The sequence below is a fragment of the Podarcis bocagei genome, assembly GCF_964188305.1.
Source record: "Podarcis bocagei genome assembly, chromosome: 8".
Taxonomy (NCBI): Eukaryota; Metazoa; Chordata; class Lepidosauria; order Squamata; family Lacertidae; genus Podarcis; species Podarcis bocagei.
Genome location: NC_138133.1, coordinates 1,876,892 through 1,898,665, shown reverse-complemented (window position 1 = coordinate 1,898,665; position 21,774 = coordinate 1,876,892). Strand labels below are relative to the sequence as shown.

General features: G+C 50.2%; 1 protein-coding gene and 1 long non-coding RNA gene across 2 annotated transcripts; one reads left to right on the top strand and one right to left on the bottom strand.

Moving 5' to 3' along the window:
* Positions 1-8,371: 8,371 nt before the first annotated feature.
* Positions 8,372-10,545, bottom strand: THBD (thrombomodulin; the record flags this gene model as incomplete). Its single annotated transcript, XM_081206036.1, is given in 2 exon segments — positions 8,372-10,488; positions 10,491-10,545. Coding segments are annotated over 2 exon segments (1,770 nt in total), but the record flags the coding sequence as incomplete, so codon positions are not given.
* A 68-nt stretch (positions 10,546-10,613) lies between these two features.
* On the top strand, positions 10,614-20,519 carry LOC308593557. Its single transcript, XR_014011002.1, has 2 exons — positions 10,614-10,709; positions 18,905-20,519. It is a non-coding gene; the product is annotated as an uncharacterized lncRNA (long non-coding RNA).
* Positions 20,520-21,774: the final 1,255 nt, after the last annotated feature.

Sequence of the window (21,774 nt, the reverse complement as noted above, 5' to 3'; positions counted from 1 at the left end):
TGGTAAAATAAGTCTAAATTAGGAGAAAGAGGATCCAAGATTAGGCAATGTGCCCAAAAAGTACCCCATGGCATTTTCATTTTTAATACCTGATATACTTGTAGGTCTGGGCAGCCCAAGACATCCATACCCGCTACCCAGGCTTGTGTTCCAGGGAGGCCACTTTAGTGCTGTTAACACAGCAGTTTGATTTCCCCCCTGAGGCACACTCCATTGTCTCTTGAGACAGACAGGTGCCAACAAAAAGTACAGGAAATGCCATCAAGAAGAAAAATCACTTTGTTTGAAGAAGACTTTATCTTACTGATAGAATATCAGTTTGAAAATCATTTCTATTAAACTTCTCCTTTTCTAAGTTTTACTTCTCTAGCATCTTAAAGTCCTGGTCTATTTTCTGTAACCTTGCCTTCTGTAGGGTAGAACAGCAGACTAAAAATGTGTTTTAGTAATTTTTTATTTTCTTAGCAACAGAAAATCTGCTTATTTTGTCTACATTGGTCAGAATCTTTGCCTAAGGTGGATGGAAATGTTGACAAGCTGACATTTTCAATAGACCAGAGGCATGAGAAAGTGTGCCTTTGTGTCACAAATATTGACAATTTGGCATTTTTCATACCTTGAAAAACTGAGTGAAGGAATCTGCCAAGTATTGGTTTTGTGCCATTCTACCCCTGGCTATCTTGAAGGATCTGGGATCACAGCTAAGAACAGATCCTTTTCTTTAATATTTGTACAACATTGTTAGCTACAAATAGTAACTGACAGCAAATATTTAGAATGATGCTTCTTAAGGGACAGCTCATGAGATAGAGCATTAAAAAAAAAAAAAACAACCCATAATTTTATTAATCTAGATTTTCAAGATAGAGATAGAACATGAGACTGTTGCTCTCGGGGTTACAAGTTCAAGGGAGCTGGACTCGGTGATCCTCCTGGTCCCTTCCAACTCTAGGATTCAAGCTTCAAATAACTAACTCCAGGTTTTGGTCAGCACTGCATGTCTTTGGCTCTCTTTTCATCTTTAACGGTTCTACGAAGTTAACATTGTAAGTACTTGACCATTATTATTTCACAATAAAATATTTCACCTACATTTCACTAGTGAGTTGAGCAAGTATTCATCACCCAAATACTCAGCCCTAGTTGGATTTTTTTAAATGCAGTAATGGCCCCACGTTAAGGGTGAATTCAGCATGAGCCATCGGGTGGGGGGAAGTAGGTTATATGGCTCACAATTAGAAAGCGGTTCAACAGACCAATTTGAAACTTGGACATGTGGGAGTGGTAAGTATGGGGAGAACCCCTGCCAAATTTGAGGTAGAAAGGGTAAGAAACGGCTTACTCTGAACAAGTTAAACGTTTGATGAGATACTTCAGCAAGTGGTCTATGGTTTTCTTCCATAGACTTTGCTGGGGTGGCTTTCAGGAAAGATTTTTCTGTTTGCGCTGCATGTTTTGGGAAACAGGTTGTTGTGTTAGGTCAAGATGAACATCTAGTGTGTGCTTTTATCTAAGAGTAGCGTAACTTTTATTTTATTTTTACTAAAAAATGCTTTTTTGTGGTCAGTGGAAATGCACAAGGAAATCCCCACCCCCACCAAATGCCTGTGGAGAAAAATGGTCAAGTGGAAGGGGGAGAGGATGGCTCAGCCACCCGGCGGAACTGTAGGATTTCAGTTGGACCCAATCCCACCACCAGCAACACTTTGCACCATGAGCATAGCCAGGGGTTGTTTTTTTGGGGGGGCAGATCCTCAGATTTTTATTGATTTAGGGGGCAGCTGCTCTCCTGCCCCTCTTGGCTACTTCCATGCCCTGGATGGTGAGTAAGGGGGGGGGACAGAGATGTTCAGGGGGCAGGAAAGGGACAAGGAGCAGTTTGGTGAAGTGATTTTAAGTGGGAAATGATGTTAAGACCACCCTTCCCCAGTGGCTCATCAGGTCAAAATTGCAGCCTTCCAATGCAGCCTTTTGTTTAAAACACTTTCAAGATTCCTTTGCATCTTGTTTTTAATCTGTAAGCTACTTTGAGTCCCATCAGGGGGGAAAGCAGGGTATAAATAAATTAGCAACAACAATTTGCACTATGAAAGCTGTCGTTTTTTCTATTTTCTGATGTTTCAAATGTTCTATCCCGTATGTTTATTCTTTTCTCTCCTTTTTGTATGCCATTTTGTGAATATAGTGAAAAGTGAGGTGGGGGTGATATGGGAGAGCACAGGCAGGCAGCTTCCACTCATTTCCGTGGGGCTGGTGCAAGAAAAGCACCTGGCAGGTGGAACTCAATGCACACAGGACAACCAACATGCATTCATAGAGAGACAATAGTTAACTCTCTGCAATCAAATGTTTTAAAACTAATCTAAACCCCAAAGCTTACATGAAGATAAAAAAATCCAGTCTTCCTACAAAAAAATATTTTCTCTGCCAGCTGTTAAAACAATGCCATTACAAAATGCTCAGCTGCCCATTTGGTGGAGAAAAACAGAGAATACCAACTGCGTAACTCCTGCCTGGCTAACATATGACATTTCACCCAAAGACTTGCATAGGAACCTTTAGAGCAGGAGCAGCCAACACAATGCCCTCGTGTTGAGAGAAGTTGTAGTATAACATCTGAAGGGGGACATGTTAGCCATGTCTGTTTTAGAAAATAGGTTTTCCATCTCTTCAGAGAGGTACCCTTAAGCCCTTTGATAGTACAGCCATGACCGGCATCCAACAATATTCCAGCCAACTAACTTGAACTGCCTCCGCGGAAGTCTTCTCATGCTTTTTATGAAGCATCCAGACAACAGCATTGTCAAATCATCATTCAGTAGTTTTTGTGTTGCCCTGTGCATTTTCAGACAGTGTTTGAAGATTTCTATTTTTGCAATAAAATGACCCATGCAGACAGTGAGAATACCTAGGAATGGTCACACAGCAAAGGAGTGCAGCCAAGGAAGTGTGGGGGAATGAAGAAATATGATCACCACCTTGGTTCGACAAGGCTGCCTGGCAAGAGCAGCTGCATTGACCTGCTGCGAGGTTTTGGGGTGAGAATATATGTCTAAGAGAAGCTTGCCAACATTTGAATGCTCCCTGAGGAAACTGGGTTCCTTCCTGGAAGGAGGAGCAAAGCACAGCACCTCTAGCTCAGCAAAGGGATATAGAGAATAACAGCTATTTTCATTCATTTGAATTTCCAGGCAATTCCTCCTCCAAGACATGACCCTCTTCAGAAGGCATGGGTGTCTGCTGCAACACCTTTTCCTCCTGAGGTGGTTGCCAGCCTTTGCGGCCAAGTCACCTTCTTTTCTGTCAATAAATCAGTGTAAAGGTTCTCTACGAAAGGGCAGAAGTAGCCTTTCCATATCTGCAAGGATAGATTAGCTAATCTTCTTTAGCTAAGACATACATTTTGCATTCTTGCTAGGCAATTTCTTCCAATTGCAGAGTCACTTCTTCCTGGATGGAAAAGTACTACATCCTTTCCACTCTCATTTTTGCCACACAATGTTCAACTTTTTGAAAAGCATCTGTCAAGTCACTAACATATTCTTGTGTAAAGTCACTCTTCTGTATCAGTAATGCAGGTTTAGTCAGTTCTTGCTGCTGGATGTTAAGAGTCACCTAGGGAGCTCTGCATATGCCATCTTGGTAGTCAAGATAACCCCACAATTAATTGGTAGTAGTTGTAACCAGTGGGGTAGTAGTAGTCAGTGGGGTCACTCAGAGGAGAAGATGGTGAAATGCAAACAGGGGACACAGAAAGGGCTGATATATGAAGGGAACGCAGTGGATGTAGCCTACCTTGATTTCAGCAAGGCATTTGACAAGGTGCCCCATGATATTCTTGTAAAGAAGCTGGTAAAATGCGGTCTTGACTATGCTACCACTCAGTGGATTTGTAACTGGCTGACTGACCGAACCCAAAGGGTGCTCATCAATGGTTCCTCTTCATCCTGGAGAAGAGTGACTAGTGGGGTGCCACAGGGTTCTGTCTTGGGCCCGGTCTTATTCAACATCTTTATCAACAACTTGGATGATGGACTCAAGGGCATCCTGATCAAATTTGCAGATGACACCAAACTGGGAGGGGTGGCTAACACCCCAGAGGACAGGATCACACTTCAAAACGACCTTGACAGATTAGAGAACTGGGCAAAAACAAACAAGATGAATTTTAACAGGGAGAAATGTAAAGTATTGCACTTGGGCAAAAAAAATGAGAGGCACAAATACAAGATGGGTGACACCTGGCTTGAGAGCAGTACATGTGAAAAGGATCTAGGAGTCTTGGTTGACCACAAACTTGACATGAGCCAACAGTGTGACGCGGCAGCTAAAAAAGCCAATGCAATTCTGGGCCTCATCAATAGGAGTATAGCATCTAGATCAAGGGAAGTAATAGTGCCACTGTATTCTGCTCTGGTCAGACCTCACCTAGAGTACTGTGTCCAGTTCTGGGCACCACAATTCAAGAAGGACACTGACAAACTGGAACGTGTCCAGAGGAGGGCAACCAAAATGGTCAAAGGCCTGGAAACGATGCCTTATGAGGAACGGCTAAGGGAGCTGGGCATGTTTAGCCTGGAGAAGAGGAGGTTAAGGGGTGATATGATAGCCATGTTCAAATATATAAAAGGATGTCACATAGAGGAAGGAGAAAGGTTGTTTTCTGCTGCTCCAGAGAAGCGGACACGGAGCAATGGATCCAAACTACAAGAAAGAAGATTCCACCTAAACATTAGGAAGAACTTCCTGACAGTAAGAGCTGTTTGACAGTGGAATTTGCTGCCAAGGAGTGTGGTGGAGTCTCCTACTTTGGAGGTCTTTAAGCAGAGGCTTGACAACCATATGTCAGGAGTGCTCTGATGGTGTTTCCTGCTTGGCAGGGGGTTGGACTCGATGGCCCTTGTGGTCTCTTCCAACTCTATGATTCTAACCATGAGCTCATATATGTTTATATTCGCCTGCTTTGATATGGGCAAATTGGCTGCTTTGATGTTATCCTTTTCTGAGGGCTCTTTTTAAAAGAGAGAGATTTGATCAGTGTTTTGCGTTAGTTTTCTTTCTATCTTTTGTTTTTTGGAATTTTTATTAAAATTGGTTGTATTTTATATTGTTTTTAGGTAAACCAGATCCCAGGGAAGGGAAAGGAGATGAGGAAGGTAAGCACCATATTTACTCAAGTCTGAGGCGCCACTGAATCTAATGCACACCTCAATTTTCAGAACCTTGAAACGAAAAAAGTATATGCTGGCAAATGTAATTGTGCCATCGAATCTCATGCGAACCTTAATGTTTGCAACATAATTTGGCCAAAAAAGGTGAGCATTAGATTCAAGTAAATACAGTGGTACCTTGGGTTACATACGCTTCAGGTTACATACACTTCAGGTTACAGAATCCGCTAACCCAAAAATAGTGCTTCAGATTAAGAACTTTGCCTCAGGATAAGAACAGAAATCGTGTTCCAGCGGTGTGGCGGCAGCAAGAGGCCCTATTAGCTAAAGTGGTGCTTCAGGTTAAGAACAGTTTCAGGTTAAGAACAGACCTCTAGAACGGATTAAGTACTTAACCTGAGGTACCACTGTACGGTAATTACAACACTGATCCATTTACAGATAGGTAGCCGTGTTGGTCTGCCATAGTCAAAATAAAAAATTTCCTTCCAGTAGCACCTTAAAGACCAACTAAGTTAGTTCTTGGTATGAGCTTTCGTGTGCATGCACACTTCTTCAGATACACTGAAACAGAAGTTGCCAGATCCTTCTATATAGTGAGAAGGTGGGGAGGGGTATTACTCAGAAGGGTGGTGGGAATGGGAGATTGGCAGATAGCTGAGATGAGCCTGTTGACGACTCTTTCATTCCCACCACCCTTCTGAGTAATACCCCTCCCCACCTTCTCACTATATAGAAGGATCTGGCAACTTCTGTTTCAGTGTATCTGAAGAAGTGTGCATGCACACGAAAGCTCATACAAAGAACTAACTTAGTTGGTCTTTAAGGTGCTACTGGAAGGAATTTTTTTATTTTGAACACTGATCCATGTTACTGAAAATGATTTGCATACGCAAAAAACACCACAGCAAGTCACAAATCTGGGTATCCTGGTATTAAAAACAAACAGGGCTTTCTGGTGTGATCTGTGTATATAATGAAATTGAGGCTAACAACCAAATGAAGATTTAGTTGATTAATAATTGGCTTTAACTGAATAAATTTAGGGATGAATTGCAATATTACCAAATCCCCACAATATGGTTGCTTTTTGAGATACTGAAGATAACTTACGATTTGATTTAAAAAAAAAAGGCTAACAGTACCAGAGGAAATTTTTGGAAAACAGTGTTAAATGGAGCTATTGAGTTTTCTGAAGCAGCTAATACCTGGATAACGTTCCTTCATTTAAGCAGAATTACCTATAAGCACACCTGAACCTCTCTGCCATATATGTTTGCAAATGCAATAGCTTAGAAAAAGTTTTGGAATTATTTAGCTTTTAGAAATTAACAGCATATTAAATTTTTATTGCACAGAATCAATCAATTATTAAAGCTCAGGGATCCATTGCTAATTATATAATCAAATACTCTCACAATCATGAATTCTGATTTGTATCACTTGAATTCTGAGATTTCCCCCTTTTTCATGTGATGATGTGCTTAGTTTCATTCTACATTATGCTTATCAGGAGTGCCAGCGTGGCCCTGCGCCTGTGGGTGCCCAGGGCAGTGGGTGCTGAAATTCATGGGTAATTTTGCGGGTGCTTGGGCACCCAGGGCCCAAGGGAGCTGGCACCTATGATGCTTATATTACATAATATAAATGAAAAAAGCTTTAAAGTCATGTTTATTAGCGGAAAAGTTCATATCTACCCTAGTACAGTATTTCTTTCTCCATTAACCGTAACATATCAGGGCAAAAGTAACCTCAAAATAAAATGCAAACTCAAGTCCCACCAGTTTAAATTTGTCTCCACTGATCAACAAACTAAAGCTTTTGTTGATTCATCTAGCAGTAAAAACCAGTTCAGCATCAGCCATGAATGAAATGTTGCTGGATTATCACCCTGTTTCTTCTTAATCCTAACAGTGCAGTCCCATGTGTCTACTCAAAAGTAACCCCATTAAGTTCAACAGGACTTCCTTCCAGGCGAGCATACAGTTGTGGCCTTAGAAATTTTATCATATTATAGAACCATTATTGTATAATCAGTATTGTCACAATCACAGCATTATTACTTAAGGATAGGCATCAAGCTAACGTGGTTTTATTTAACTTTGTTTTTCATAATTGTACAGACCAACTGCGGGGAGGCTGGCTATTCCGTGCATCAGGCTGCAGTCGTAACCCAGCCTACTCAGGTGGAAGTGCCACTGAATTGGGAGAGGCTTACTCCCAGATGTGACGGGACTGCAGTCTCAGTCAAGTGAAATATGGTGGACTGGCACACAAGCCTGTGTCCAGCGTCTGAAGGCTATTGTACTTTACATATAAATTTTATTATTCACCCATGGGATGGAACCATTATTCTGCAATGATATATATCCCATAAATAAATAAATACTTGCAACTATGAAGTTTACAAAGCAGCTGATGAAAAATACCTCTCCCACTCACTTTCACTTTTTAAAAAAGTCACGTTTTAACACAATCGGAAATATCAAGGTTGTTTAGTCAGAACTGTGTCAAGCAAATAAAAAGCCTAAACTCAGCTAGAGTTTTTGTAGGATTGCTCACTCTTTACCAAGAACACAGTGCGAGGCTGGAGTCATAACTCACAAAAGGCACAGATGAGATAAATCTTTAAAGCATTCTTCTTCAGGGTCCTGTTGAAGTTCAGATTTGTGTTCAGCTCTTCCAATGTGAAGCGCTTAACTTAATGCTCTAGGCTTGATTTGATATGGAACTGGTTTTAAAATTGGATCTGAAGTCTATTTTACTACCTTTTTAATAAAAAAAGTCCGAAATGAAGACATTAAACACCATAATACAGATTTCCCCACCATGATACTGAGGAGCAAGAGGAAAGGGCATGAACCCACTTTCAAAAACATCAGTGAAAATTTTGCAATGGAAAAGAAAATAGGATGAAGACAAAAGAAATGTTTGAATATCTTCAGATTATGTTTCTGAATTTGGCAATGTTAAATAATTTGTTGTTTTGCAAAACAAAAACAAAAAACCCCACAGCCTGAAAATGAGATTGTAAAACAGTTCTACTGACACAGTGACCATTAAAATAAATTGAGAGTTGCACAGTAGTTCTGTATCCTAAGTGGTTGATGTGGCATAAGCTTTGTAGCAAACACCTTTTATCAGATGCATGAAGCAGACTGTAAATACACCAGTATCAATACATTGTAAAACAATGCTAATAAAATACAGCCCCTTTTTATTATTTATTATTTTAGGTAACCAAGTTTTCAAAACTAACAAAAAGTCATTTTTATAAGAAAGGCACTGTTAGTTTCATGTCTGGTTGAGAGAGAAAAAGAAATCATGAATGCTGCATCTGGAGCAGAAGTCCTAGCGCTGAATGCAGTCCAGGTGCCCTCCTGCTGCCCCATCTCTCTTGCCTTGGGATTCATGTACAGGAAAGTGTCACACACTGACATTGACCTCAATGCATGGAGTTTTGTAGGACCACTCTCAAGAAGCGGTGTTTGCACAGCGGTTCCGAGGGGAATTCACAGGCATTTCCCATCCAGTATTCAAATAATTTAGCTCTCCCCCATTCCCACTTCTTTCCCTCCACATGTGAAGGTCCACATTTTCCGTCAGGAAGAGGCGCTGTTTGGGGTGACTACTTGCTGCAATGGCACCCCAGTCTCGGGTTGTTGGCATTTGTAATCCATTACGGTGGGTAAAGTGCAGTGTTTTTTCACCAAGTAGCACAAAATCGCTACTAACGCTATAACCATCAATGTGGTACTAACAATGATAGCAATCAATACCCCTTGGCTTCTGCCAGCATCTTCCTCCTTGGGTGGGATAAAGGAGGGAACTGAGGGTGTGGAATAAGTTTCAGCGTCACCAGAGTACTCTGTTTCATCTGGTGGTTCCTTGCACAACTGCCCGCCTGGACAGAGACACATATAGCTGCCTGGCACGTTAATGCACTCCAGTTTCTGGCAACTTCCAGAATCACACTCATCAATATCCACGCAGACCTTTGTCCCATCTGGGTCGTCTTGCAAGATAAAGCCATCTGCACAGTAGCAGGTGTCCCCGGTGTGGGGGTCGCACTCAGCTGGGCAGCTGGTCTCATTGCAGAACATCACACACCTATTCGGCATTTGGGGATCGGGCGCATATCCTTCAGAGCAGACACACCCATACTCTCCCTCGACGGCTGCACATTCGTGCTCGCACATTAACTCCTCGCACTTGCGATTTTTCAGCAGGCACCTGCCCTCGACCAGCTCGTAGGTTTCATAGCAGCGGCACTGGAAGCCGCCCTGGGTGTTCACGCACTCCTGCTCGCAAGGGCTCGGCTCGGCCCGGCAGTCGTCCACGTCCAGGCAGCTCCGCCCGTCGGCGCCCAGCGCGTAGCCCACGCTGCACATGCAGAGGGGGTCGCCGGCCGAGGCCACGCAGTGCTGCTGGCAGCCGCCGTTCTCCAGCCGGCAGTCCCAGGCGCCGGGCGCCGCCGAGCCCCACCGCGCCGGGCCGCCCCCGGGCGCGCCGCACTCCAGGCGGGCCTCCAGGCCGGCCACCTCGGCCGCCGTGCCCGGCGGGGCGGCCAGCAGCTCGCTCTCGCGGGCGCCGAAGGGCGTCAGGTAGGAGACGGCGGGGGCGGGCGCGGGCAGGGCCAGCGGGCCGCACGTGCCGCCGGGGTAGCTGTACTCGCAGAGGAAGCCGGCGGCGGCGGCGTCGCAGGCGCGCTCCTCCCAGCTCAGCCGCTCGGTCAGCAGCGCGCACCGGGGGCCGCACGCCGCCGCCGCCTCGGCCCAGGCCGCGTAGTCCGTGCGCTCGTCGCCCGTCACCCACAGGAAGCCGCGCAGCGGCTTGGCCGGCTCCACGCACGACGAGCCGTCGGGCAGCCGCAGGCCCAGCCACGCGCCGCCCGCGCGGCCGCCCAGCAGCACCGCCGCCGCCTCGGCCGCCACCGTCGAGCGCACCGTCATCAGGTGCCCGCCGCCCGCCGCGCACCCCTCGCTGGCCTGCGCGAAGCTGCGCGCCCCCCAGAACAAGCCGTAGCACACGGCGCCCAGGCACTGCGCGCCCGAAGGCACCGCCGCCGCCGCCGCCGCCACCGCGCTGCCTCGGCCGGCCAGCGCCGCCGCCGCCAGCAGCAGGAGCCGGGCGAGGAGCCGCATCCTGGCGGGCGAAGCTTCCCGCCCTCGGCGCGCCGCGCTTATAACGGCCTCCGGGCGGCCCGGGCTGGGTGGGGACGGCGGCTCCGGGAAGGGAAGGGAAACGCCGCCCGTCGGGAGGAAACCTCCCGGGGCCGAGGAGTCACGGGAGGGGGCGGAAGGCGGGGCTCCCGGCGCGGAGGAAGGGCCGCCGAAGAGCGCGCCCCGGCCGCGCCCTCCGCCCCCGGCTCCCGCTTCCCCGCCGCGCCCGACCCGCCCTCCTCACGGAGACCCCGAGCGCCCCGAAGAGACGCCTCATCCCTGGCCACACGTGCAGCCCGGACTTGCAGCGGGGAGTTCCGCGAGGGGCGGCCGCTCAACACGTGTTTGCGTTCCAGTGGGGAAGCGCGCGAGAAAAGTGAGTCTGGCTGCGGGTGGCAGCGCGGACTCGGCTTCTCTTGCGCTCCCTATCCCTTGCGCCACATGTACAACCTTGGGAGCCGTCCACCCTTCTTAAGCGCAGGCCCGCACTTTCCCAGTCTGTATCTCGGAGTTTTTGGTTTGTGTTGTTTTGCCTCACTGATTTCCAAGCCGAGGTGGGTTTAGGGGAGCCTGACTGTGTGCTGAGCTGAGGGAGGGGCTGCAGGGCGTTGCAACTATGGCCTAGGGCAGGCACAGAACAGAAGGCGAACGGCAGGGATGCCCAATTTTGGCCTGGCTCAGAGCACCACTGAAATTTGAAAGATCAGGTCTGCCCCTGTCCCCTGGAAAACCTCTTTAACACTGAATAGGAACAAAGGGCAATTCAGTTTTTCCATGGATTGCTGTTTGTTTTGATTCAGCAGCAAAGAGTGGGGTTTTGTGGGGAAAGGCCAGGCAAAAGAAAAAAGTGCTTGGACAGGGAAAGGCAGCGCAAAGGCAAGTTTGGATGAGCCAGTATACAACATCAGGTCTTGCTTGTATATTTAATGTGTGTATGCTCTCAACAGAGGTTACCTCACCTGTCCACTAGGAAGGTTCTGCTGCTGCTGCTTTTAATCTCTTAAAACGGTGTTCTGACTTCGGAAGCAGTGAGTGGACCGATCATACCACTTTCCTTTTCAAAAAGGCTGCTTAACAGAATGGATTTGGTTGTACTTCATATATCTCTGTCTCTCAAAACATGACCAGGAACAGCACTTGAGACAGGGCACAGGCCATGAGGCAGACATAGCACAAGAACTAGGCAATATTACTATTCCCAATTTTCCGGTGGGATGGGATAGAACGTGCGTTGCCAAAGACCATCTTCTGAGTTCATGACAGAACAGGTTTGGTACTGGGGTGGGGAGATCAGTCTCTTTGCTGCTGCATAACGCCAGCTCACTCATGTCAGTTATGGGAAATGTAAAGGGACCCCTGACCATTAGGTCCAGTCATGACCGACTCTGGGGTTGCGGCGCTCATCTCGCTTTATTGGCCGAGGGAGCCGGCTTACAGCTTCCCGGTCATGTGGCCAGCATGACTAAGCCGCTTCTGGCGAACCAGAGCAGCGCACGTGTCAGAGCTGCTTCAAGATCCTAGCTCACAGAGGATCACGCTAGCCAGCGGTCATTAAGTAAAAGTCTTTATTGAGTTACAGTTTCCATTCCCAAGCTGCTGCGTGCAACTCTACGTCTAATGGCTAGATCGGCGAAGCTCCGTCTGAGTCTCCGCCCCTTGTGCACCAACTTAATATCCTAGCCCTGCTCCACCTTTTCCGCCTGACTGCTCTCCTCTGGGTCCCTCTGCCCCCCGGGGTCTCTTCCTTCCGGGATTCTTCTGACGCCGACCCCCCGGAACTCCCTGTCTCCTTGCGCCGGGCTTTAGGACCTGGCTCCCTTTCCTGGCTGCCTACTGCGTCACTTCCCTGTGCATTTGAACTTGGCGCGCGCGCCCAACCTTCCACTTTCCGTCTGACCGTTTCTTCGCTCCCCGATGGAGGTGTGGCCACTCCTGACTCGTGCCCTCCCCCCTGTTGCGAGCTGCCAGCGCTTGATCTCTGGCGCTCCTCCTCTTCCCTGCTCTCTGGCTGTGACGCTGGTCCTGATTTCCAACTGCTCTCCTCTGAGTCCCCTCTGGCTCTATCTTCCTGGGGTGTCCCCCTAGGCTCCCCCCTTGCCCTGACCACTGGTGCTCCTTTCTGTGAATCTTCTGATTCACTGGAAAGACTCGGAGATCTCGGGTCGTCGTCATCACTCATCTTTTCTTCTGCCTCCTCCCCCTCGCTCTCTGTTTCCTCCCTTGCCCTTGCCTCTGCTCCTGAACCCCTGACATCCATCCCCCCCTCGAAGCCCCCCGTTCCCCCCTCCCCTCCTTCCGGTGCGGGAACTGGGTGCTGCTGTGTCAGAGGGACGAACGTCGGATACAGTTCGCTTCCCGTGGCGGGCCTCCATCTGAAGTCTCCCGGTTCTGCCTCCCTGCTCTCGTCGACGACGGTCACCTCCGCTTCCATCTCTGTGCCGCCGTGCTCGAAACCAGGGTCGTCCCCGAAAACGTCCATGTCCGTCTCTCCCTCACTTCCTCCTGGCGGCGTTGCTCGTCCTGGACCTTCCTGCCACTTCCTGCGCCACTGCTCCTCTGGTCTATCGTCCCACCAATACGAGGGTTCTGAGGCAGATCCCGAGGGTGACCCCTCCGGGGAACGGGCGTCTCGTATCAGGTCCTCGTCCGAGTCGAACCCCCGGAACGTGCTGGCAGAAAGCGTTGGCGTGAAAAGCCAGTCGTCGAAAAATTCTGCTGGCATTGGTCTATGTGGGAAGAGGGCATGAAACTCGTCTTTGAGCAGAGGTTCGTCCAAGGCGTAGCCCGGCACCCAGCTGTTCGCACTGGCCGGGGTGCCCTCCTTGGCGAGAAGGTATTCTACCCCTTCTTCCCCCCATCTGGAGTCCAAAATCTCCGTGACTTCGTTGATGCGTTCCTTCTGTGCCACTCCCGCGTGCCCGGTTCCTTCTCTGAGCGGACTCGGTGCCGTTCCGGGTTCCTGAAACCTGTGCGGTGCCTTGTAGGGGGTGAGCACCGATCTGTGGAACACCGGATGCATTCTGGAACCCTCCGGAAGCGCCAGCCTGAAAGCCACCGGGTTGACCTGCTCTTCGACTTGGTAGGGCCCCAGTTGCTTGTGCCCCAGCTTCTTCTTGGCCAACGACCTGGCCGGCACTGCGTGGGCTGCTAACCAGACCCAGTCTCCCACATGGGTCTCTTCGCCAACCCTTCTGTGTTTGTCCGCTTGCACCTTGTATGCATGTTTGGCCAGCTCCAGGTGTCGCCGCAGCTGATCGTGGACCTCCTGCAACTCCGACGCGAACGCATCTGCTGTCTGCGGCTCCCCCTCCCCATCCTTTCCAGTCCCGGGAAGGTTCTGGGGTGCCTCCCGTTGTTAGCGAAGAACGGCGTGACCCCCGTGGACACGTGCTTCGTGTTGTTGTAGGCAAACTCGGCGAGCGGCAGGTAATCCACCCACGTCGCAGGCTGTTGATTCGCATAACATCTCAGGTACTGCTGCATGATGGCATTGACCCGCTCCGCCTGCCCGTTGGTCTGCGGGTGTCTCGCCGACGCCAGGTTGATCTTGACGTTCAGGAAGCCCATCAGCTTCTGCCAGAAATTCGAGATGAACTGTCGCCCCCGGTCGGACAGAATAGACCGTGGCAGACCGTGAACCTTGAACACGTGGTCTATGAACAGTTTGGCGGTTTGCTCCGCCGTGGCCACCTTGGCACACGGAATGAAATGTGCCATCTTGGAGAACAAGTCCACCACCACCAGCACGGCCGTCTTGCCCCTCGAGCTGGGCAGATCCGTGACAAAGTCCAGGGCCACCCTCTCCCATGGTTCGACCGGAGTTTGCAGCGGTTCCAACAGTCCGGCCGGCGGTTTGTGCACCGGTTTGGCCCTCTGGCAGGTGTCACACCTCGCCACGTAGTCCGCGACCTCCCCTCTCATTCCGGGCCACCAGAAGTCCCTGGCGACTAATTCCACCGTCTTCTCCTTGCCAAAGTGCCCGGCAGTGGGCGCGTCGTGCAGCTGCTGCAGTACCTTGGCGCGAAGTTCGTCTCCCGGCACGTAGATGGCCCCTTTGCGAATGAGCAATCCATCTCGCAGCTGGAATTCGTCGGTCGCTGCCGTGCCCCTGTGCACCTCTGCCATCTTCGCTTGCGCGAAGGAGTCATCCTGCAACGCTTGCCGCACCGCCTCCAGGTCCACTGTTGCCGCAGCGCACGCCCACACTGTTGGTGCGAAGATGTGCATGGCGGCCGCTGGCTTGGCGTCCTCCAGATATTGTGGCTTACGAGAGAGAGCGTCCGCCATGATGTTGGTGTCCCCCGGGACATACTCTATTCGGAAGTTGAAGTTCGCAAAGAACTCAGCCCAACGTATCTGCCTTTGGTTCAGGAACTGTGCCGTGCGCCAGTGCTCCAGATTCTTGTGGTCCGTGCAGACCTGCACCGTGTGCTTGGCGCCGATCAGGAAGTGCCTCCACGCTTTGAACGCTGCATGAATGGCCAGCAACTCCCTGTCCCAGATGGTGTAGTTCTGTTCGGACTTGCTGAGCTTCCTGGAGTAAAACGCTCCCGGCCTCCAAACCCCCTGCGGGTCTTTCTGCAGCAGGACTGCTCCCACGGCTCTGTCCGAGGCGTCTGTCTCCACCCTCATCGGCCTGCTGGGGTCGACATGCAGCAGCTGCTCTTCCGACGCGAAGAGACGCTTGAGTGCCTGAAAGGACTGCTCCGCCTGCTCTGTCCAGATGAACTTCTTTTTCTTGGAGCTAAGCGTGTCCGTGATGGCCGCTGTCTGCATAGCGAAGCCTTTGATAAACTTGCGATAGAAGTTCGCGAAGCCGACAAACCGTTGGACCTCCTTCCGGTTGCGTGGGCTCTTCCAGTCCAACACCGCTCGAATCTTGGCGCTGTCCATGGCGAGCCCCTTGTCAGACAACTTGTAGCCCAGAAAATCCACCTCCGTCACGTCGAATTGGCACTTCTCCAGCTTGGCGTAGAGCCTATGCTGCTGTAGCCTGCTTAGCACTTCTTTGACGTGTCTGTCATGCTCCTGCTGCGATTCCGAAAAGATCAGGATGTCATCTAAGAAACAGACGCACGTCTTGTAGAGGAGCCCCGCCAACACGTGATGCATGAACGCTTGAAAAACGTGGGAGCCATTTTGCAATCCAAAAGGCATAACTCTATATTCGTAGGTGCCCAGCGGCGTGAACATGGCTGTCTTCCACTCATCCCCTTCCCGCATGCGAATGAGGTTGTACGCCCCTCGCAGGTCTAACTTGGTGAACACGCTGCCCTTCCGTACCTTTGCGAGGAGGTCGTCGATTCGGGGCATGGGGAAGTCCGATGGCTTGGTCACACTGTTTAAGATGCGATAGTCCACCACAAGTCTTTTTTGGGGCGTGTCCCGCTTCTTAACGAAGAATACAGGACTGCCCCCCGCTGCCTTGGACTCCCGGATGAAACCGCGCTCCAAATTATGATCTATGAACTCTTTGAGTTCCTGCAGTTCGTCCTCAGACATGGAATACAGCTTCCCTTTAGGCAGCGCCGCCCCCGGCAGCAGGTCAATTTTGCAGTCATATGGTCTGTGGGGGGGTAGCCTGTCCGCCTCCTTCTCGCAGAAAACCTCCAAAAATTCTGCGTACTTGTGGGGAATCGCTTGCAGCGTGCCTAGCAGCAGCTGTGACTCCTCTTCCCCTCCTTCCTGCCGGGGGACGATGCAGTGTTCAGCACAAAAGGAAGAGCCGAAGGTCAGCTGCCTCTGGTACCAAGCCAGCGTTGGGCTGTGCTTGTCCAGCCAACTCATGCCCAATACAATGGGCGTGTCCGATAGTTGAGTGACGTTGAAGCTGATGATTTCCTTGTGATTCCCAAGGCGCATCACCATTGGTGGCGTCTGCTTCACCACTTGCCCCCCTAGCAGCTCCCTGCCATCCACCGTGACCACCTGCAGGGGCATCGTGGCCGGCAGCAACTGTATAGCGTGCCGGTGTACAAAGTCTTGCCCTATAAAGTCCGCATTGCTTCCCGAGTCAATGGTGAGCGGCACGTCCATGGTGATTCCATTGGGCAGCTGGAGCGATGCAGTGAGCCTCACTACTGGTTTGGGCGGGAGGGGGTCCATGGGCTGTGAAATCTCCGGGGACTTCTTCACTGACACGTCTGGCTGGGCCCCATTGCCTCTTCCTCCAGCCAGACATCGTCGTTTCCCTGCTGTGGTCCTCCTTGTTGCGTTGCTGCAGTTACCATTGCTGAGGCTGCAGTGTGCTTGTGGAGCCTCCGGGGACACTCTTTCGCCATATGCCCTGGATCCTCGCAGATGTAACACTTCCTGTTCCCTCTAGGAGGCTTCGCTTTCACTGTTGTCGGTGCTAGGGCTCTGGCTGCTGATTGAGCCCTTGCACTTCCAACCTCCATAGGTTCCACTCCTCCTCCTGGCGGAGGCGCGGATTGCGCACGCGCTGCTTCTCTGGGAAGGAAGGAGGAGCCCCTGGCTGGTTCGCGCCCTCCACGCCCTTCGTCCCTGCTCCACGGACGTTCTTCCAGCCGCACCCCCACGGCTAGCGCCCTCTGAACGATCTCCTGCGTGGTCCGGGGTCTCTCCCCCCTCGCAATTTCATCTTTAACAGAGCCGTGCAATCCCTCCCAAAACAGGTCTCTTACAGGAGCCGAATCCCTGTCCCATTCCAGAGCACTGACCAAAGCGAAAAAGCGGGCATGATACTGCCTTACGCTGGCTCTCCCTTGTTTCAGTCCATGTATCTGCTGCCGAGCAAGATCCACGTCAATGCTTGATAAGAAACACCCATCCATCGCTTTAATAAAGGCATCCGCATTTTGGAGCGCCGGATCCTTATCCCTCCACAAATTGCGCAGCCATGCTTTAGCTTCCCCATGCAAATGGGACATGATGAACCCCACTTTCTCTTGCTCATCTCTAAAGTCTTTTTTCAGCAGTTCCAGTGCGCACATTACATCTGCTCTAAAGTTGGGGTACTGCTGCAGGTTCCCATCGAAGTGAGAGACCAGACCGCCTGTTCGTCTCGCCAACCCAATTCCCTCCTGTCTGGGTGTCAGTTGCCCGTGCTTCGTAAGCATGTCCAACCTGACCTGGAGATCCCTGCAGGCGGCAGCTGCCTCCTCCTCTCTCTTCCTGGATGCGAGAGCCTCGGCATTCAGTTGTGACACTGCTTTTCTGAGTTCCTCTATCTGCTGCTCAGCCGTCATGTTGTCTGCCGTTCGTGAGCTAGCTAGTAGGCACCTGCTTCTCTCCTCTCCTCGAGGCTGTAGATGCCCACAATTTGGAGACGGAGCTTACTGTCAGAGCTGCTTCAAGATCCTAGCTCACAGAGGATCACGCTAGCCAGCGGTCATTAAGTAAAAGTCTTTATTGAGTTACAGTTTCCATTCCCAAGCTGCTGCGTGCAACTCTACGTCTAATGGCTAGATCGGCGAAGCTCCGTCTGAGTCTCCGCCCCTTGTGCACCAACTTAATATCCTAGCCCTGCTCCACCTTTTCCGCCTGACTGCTCTCCTCTGGGTCCCTCTGCCCCCCGGGGTCTCTTCCTTCCGGGATTCTTCTGACGCCGACCCCCCGGAACTCCCTGTCTCCTTGCGCCGGGCTTTAGGACCTGGCTCCCTTTCCTGGCTGCCTACTGCGTCACTTTCCTGTGCATTTGAACTTGGCGCGCGCGCCCAACCTTCCACTTTCCGTCTGACCGTTTCTTCGCTCCCCGATGGAGGTGTGGCCACTCCTGACTCGTGCCCTCCCCCCTGTTGCGAGCTGCCAGCGCTTGATCTCTGGCGCTCTTCCTCTTCCCTGCTCTCTGGCTGTGACGCTGGTCCCGATTTCCAACTGCTCTCCTCTGAGTCCCCTCTGGCTCTATCTTCCTGGGGTGTCCCCCTAGGCTCCCCCCTTGCCCTGACCACTGGTGCTCCTTTCTGTGAATCTTCTGATTCACTGGAAAGACTCGGAGATCTCGGGTCGTCGTCATCACTCATCTTTTCTTCTGCCTCCTCCCCCTCGCTCTCTGTTTCCTCCCTTGCCCTAGCCTCTGCTCCTGAACCCCTGACAGCACGGAAACGCCGTTTCCCTTCCCGCCGGAGCGGTACCTGTTGATCTACTTCCACTTAGATGTGCTTTCGAACTGCTAGGCAGGCAGGAGCAGGGACCGAGCAACGGGAGCTCACCCCGTAGCGGGGATTCGAACCGCCGACCTTCTGATTGGCAAGTCCTAGGCTCTGTGATTTAACCCACAGCGCCACCCACGTCCCATGGGAAATATATGGAAGTGCAAAAGAAAGAAACTTAGGAAATTGCCACCACCTTCCAGAGTGGCCCCTGCCTCCCCCCATCTGCCATCACAGGGGCATCTGTAGGACCACCTTGCCCTGGGAAATGGAGAAGAAGCAGTAACAGATTTTTTTAAGGCTCTTTTCCATTTTCCTGTAACTTTTTTTTAAAAAAAAAGAAGATGCTTATTCTTATAATAACCTTGCATGAACCACTTTGTAAGGTCTGTCTGAAAAGCAGTATACTATAAATATATCACTCATTCATTCAGCTTGTAACCCACTTTTATTTCCCCAGTGGAAATGCACAGCGCCAAACTGCATCCATCAACAAGAACATTGCAGTGGAACTCATAAAACCGCTTTGGATCTTGCTGGCTCAGCTCCCTTGCATTAACCACGAGGGGTTCTGCATGGAAGAGGCTGCCGGCTGGGCCCTGCTTTCCCACTTCCATCGGGAGCTGATGGAAGAGTAAACAACAGAGATGACCCTGAGCTGGAATCTCATCAATCACTTTCCTGGCCTGTTCCTAAGGAAGGACCTTGGCCATTTTGCAGTGACTTCCCAGCAGCAGCCAAGACTCTTGTGGGAACAGGAAGTAGAGAAGTAGATATATTTGGGGTGACAGTGAGGGAGGGGTCCTGGAATGCAGCTGCCAGTAACAGCTGGTAGTGACTCCCTACAGAAGACACTTCAGAACCAAGGATTCCCGGGGGGCAGTCATGTGCGTTAAATGTACGAAATGTTAAAGACTATCACAGCTGCATTTAAAGAAATGGGATGTAGAGTCATTTGCGTTTTGACCATGGAAAATTGGTGGTTAGCATCCTGTGTTCCCTTTTCAGTAGCTTTTGAAAAGCGAGTCAGAGAACATCATAGGTGATAACCGGACACATCACACGAGGAAGGCAAATGGAACTGGGCTGGTCTGATAGTATCACAGGGTGACCCATGATGCTCTTGGATGAATGGGAGCAGCAAAGCCCATAGACTTGACTACAAAACAGAGAAAGGCCTGAGCACAAGGTCAGACGTAGAACCACAGCAAGGCAACAAGAGGGAGAACTGCAGTTGATGCTAGGGAAGCATCGTACTCTAGACTTGATATGTGGGGCATGTGCCAGAAAGGTTTTCTGCTAGTGAAAATGGGATGCAGTAGAGAGCATACGCTGACTGTTTCCCCTACAAGGAAAAATTACAACATTTGGGGGGTTTTCGTTTAGAGAAAAAGTAAGTAAGAGGCAGGGCATGGTGAGATGTATCAAATTATGTGTGCTGGCATCTGTCTGTCTCAGGAGACAGTGGAGGAGCGCACCTTTGGGGGTGAGGTCAAGCCGCTGGAAGGTTGCAGCGCCTGCCGCCTGACATGTTTTGTTGCAGCTGGGGCAGAGGAAGGCGTTTATATACAGCATGAGAAAAGTGGCTGGAGAGTTGTTGTCTATTTGTCCTTCATAATAGTGGAAGTCAGGGGCCACCCACTGAAGCTGAATATTGGAGGATTCAGGACAGACAAAAGGAAGAACTTAACACAGTGCATAGTTAAACTGTGGAAGTCACTACTGCAAGATGCAGAAAGACGGGCGGCTTAAAAAGGGGTGGAAACAAGTCCAGAGAGGATGAGGCTATCAATGGCTATTACTCATTACAGTTTTACACCCCCTCCAGGATCTGAGGCTGCATGCTTCCGTGTCCGGCTTGTGGGCTTCGCACAGGCATCTGGCTGGCTGCAGTGAGAACAGGATTCTGGCCTGATCCATCAGAGCTCCTCTTATTAGTGAGGGAAGTGCATACGCACCACAGTGCAGACCAAGTTCTGGTGCACAGAATAGCTATGTGTCTTTCATTGTCAGATGTAATCTTGTAAAAGGGAATCCAGAGAAATACTTCATCCATTACACAACATTACATTACACATTGTGTTTGTCGTGGTAACGGTGAGTGTTGCCGCGTCAATGTTCTCATAAAAGTATGAAGGGGAAATGTGCATTTCTGAGTCCTCTCCCTGCATGTTTGGGGATGCATATATTCATTTGCACATAGGATCATAGCATTGTAAAGTTGGAAGGGGTCACAAGGGTCATCTGGTACAACCCCTGGCAATGCAGGAATCATTTGCCTAACGACCCTGAGATTAAGAGTCTCATGATCTAGGGAGTATTACATGTGTACATCTTACAGCAAGCATTAGGAGAGTTGCAACAAACATAATTGCTGCCTGAAGTAACACTTTCAAGAGAAAGTCTTGCACAATACATCCACTTGGCTTCATGTTGGCTCTTAATGCTGCAGCTGTTGGCTGTGATATTAATGCTAAATGTAATTCCACCCCCACCCCGGTGTTTCTCATTGCCAGAGCCTCTGCAGCAGCAGCAGCTGTGGAGCTTGTCACATTTGCCCTCAGTCCCCTCTTGTGCAATGGCAGAGATGCTTTTTTGCCTCCCAAGATGCCTCATGGCACCCTCTGAGTAAATGGTGCTTTTTGTAAGATGCTGTTCATAGGAGCATGACACTCTCAATAGGAGAAACAGCTGCCTGCGTCAGTTTGTAGACCTTTAGAAAGAAAAAGAATTTTGAAGTTTCGGAATCCCCCCTCCGTCTCCAAGGGCGAGGTGGTCTGGAGTGATTCATAGGAGCTGCAAGGACTGCCAAGGAGCGAGCACTCCTCCCAAAAGTGCAAGCAAGCAGTCAACACCCGAGAGGGAACTGGCATCTCACCAGGACAGAGAGCAGTGCTGTTAGATAAAATGCTGAATAATGCCATGGCACATCTAAGTCCAAGACTGCACATGCCATACTTTTAAAGCACGTTTAAAGTCCAGTTCCTCCACTGGGGGCTGGGAATTGTGAGGTGCTGCGAGAGGGTAGACAATGGGTCCCAGGATTCTTGCGGGGGGGTGCTTTAAATGTATATGCAGCTCATATATTCATTCCTTTCCTGTAGCATTTTAGACAGTTAGAAGGGTTCTCACTGCAGAACCCTCTTTCCAGTAGATGTCTAGACAGGAAGAGTGCCATGTGGCCAGTTTCCCCCACACTTAGCAGTTAATGCCATCAAGCTTCTGCTTCCTACGTCTCTTGCTTTCATTCTCTGGATGCTGGGAGGGAGTCCACTGCATTTATGGGGGGGGTGTCTTTTACAGCCTCAGTCTTGGCACCACCAAGCACCA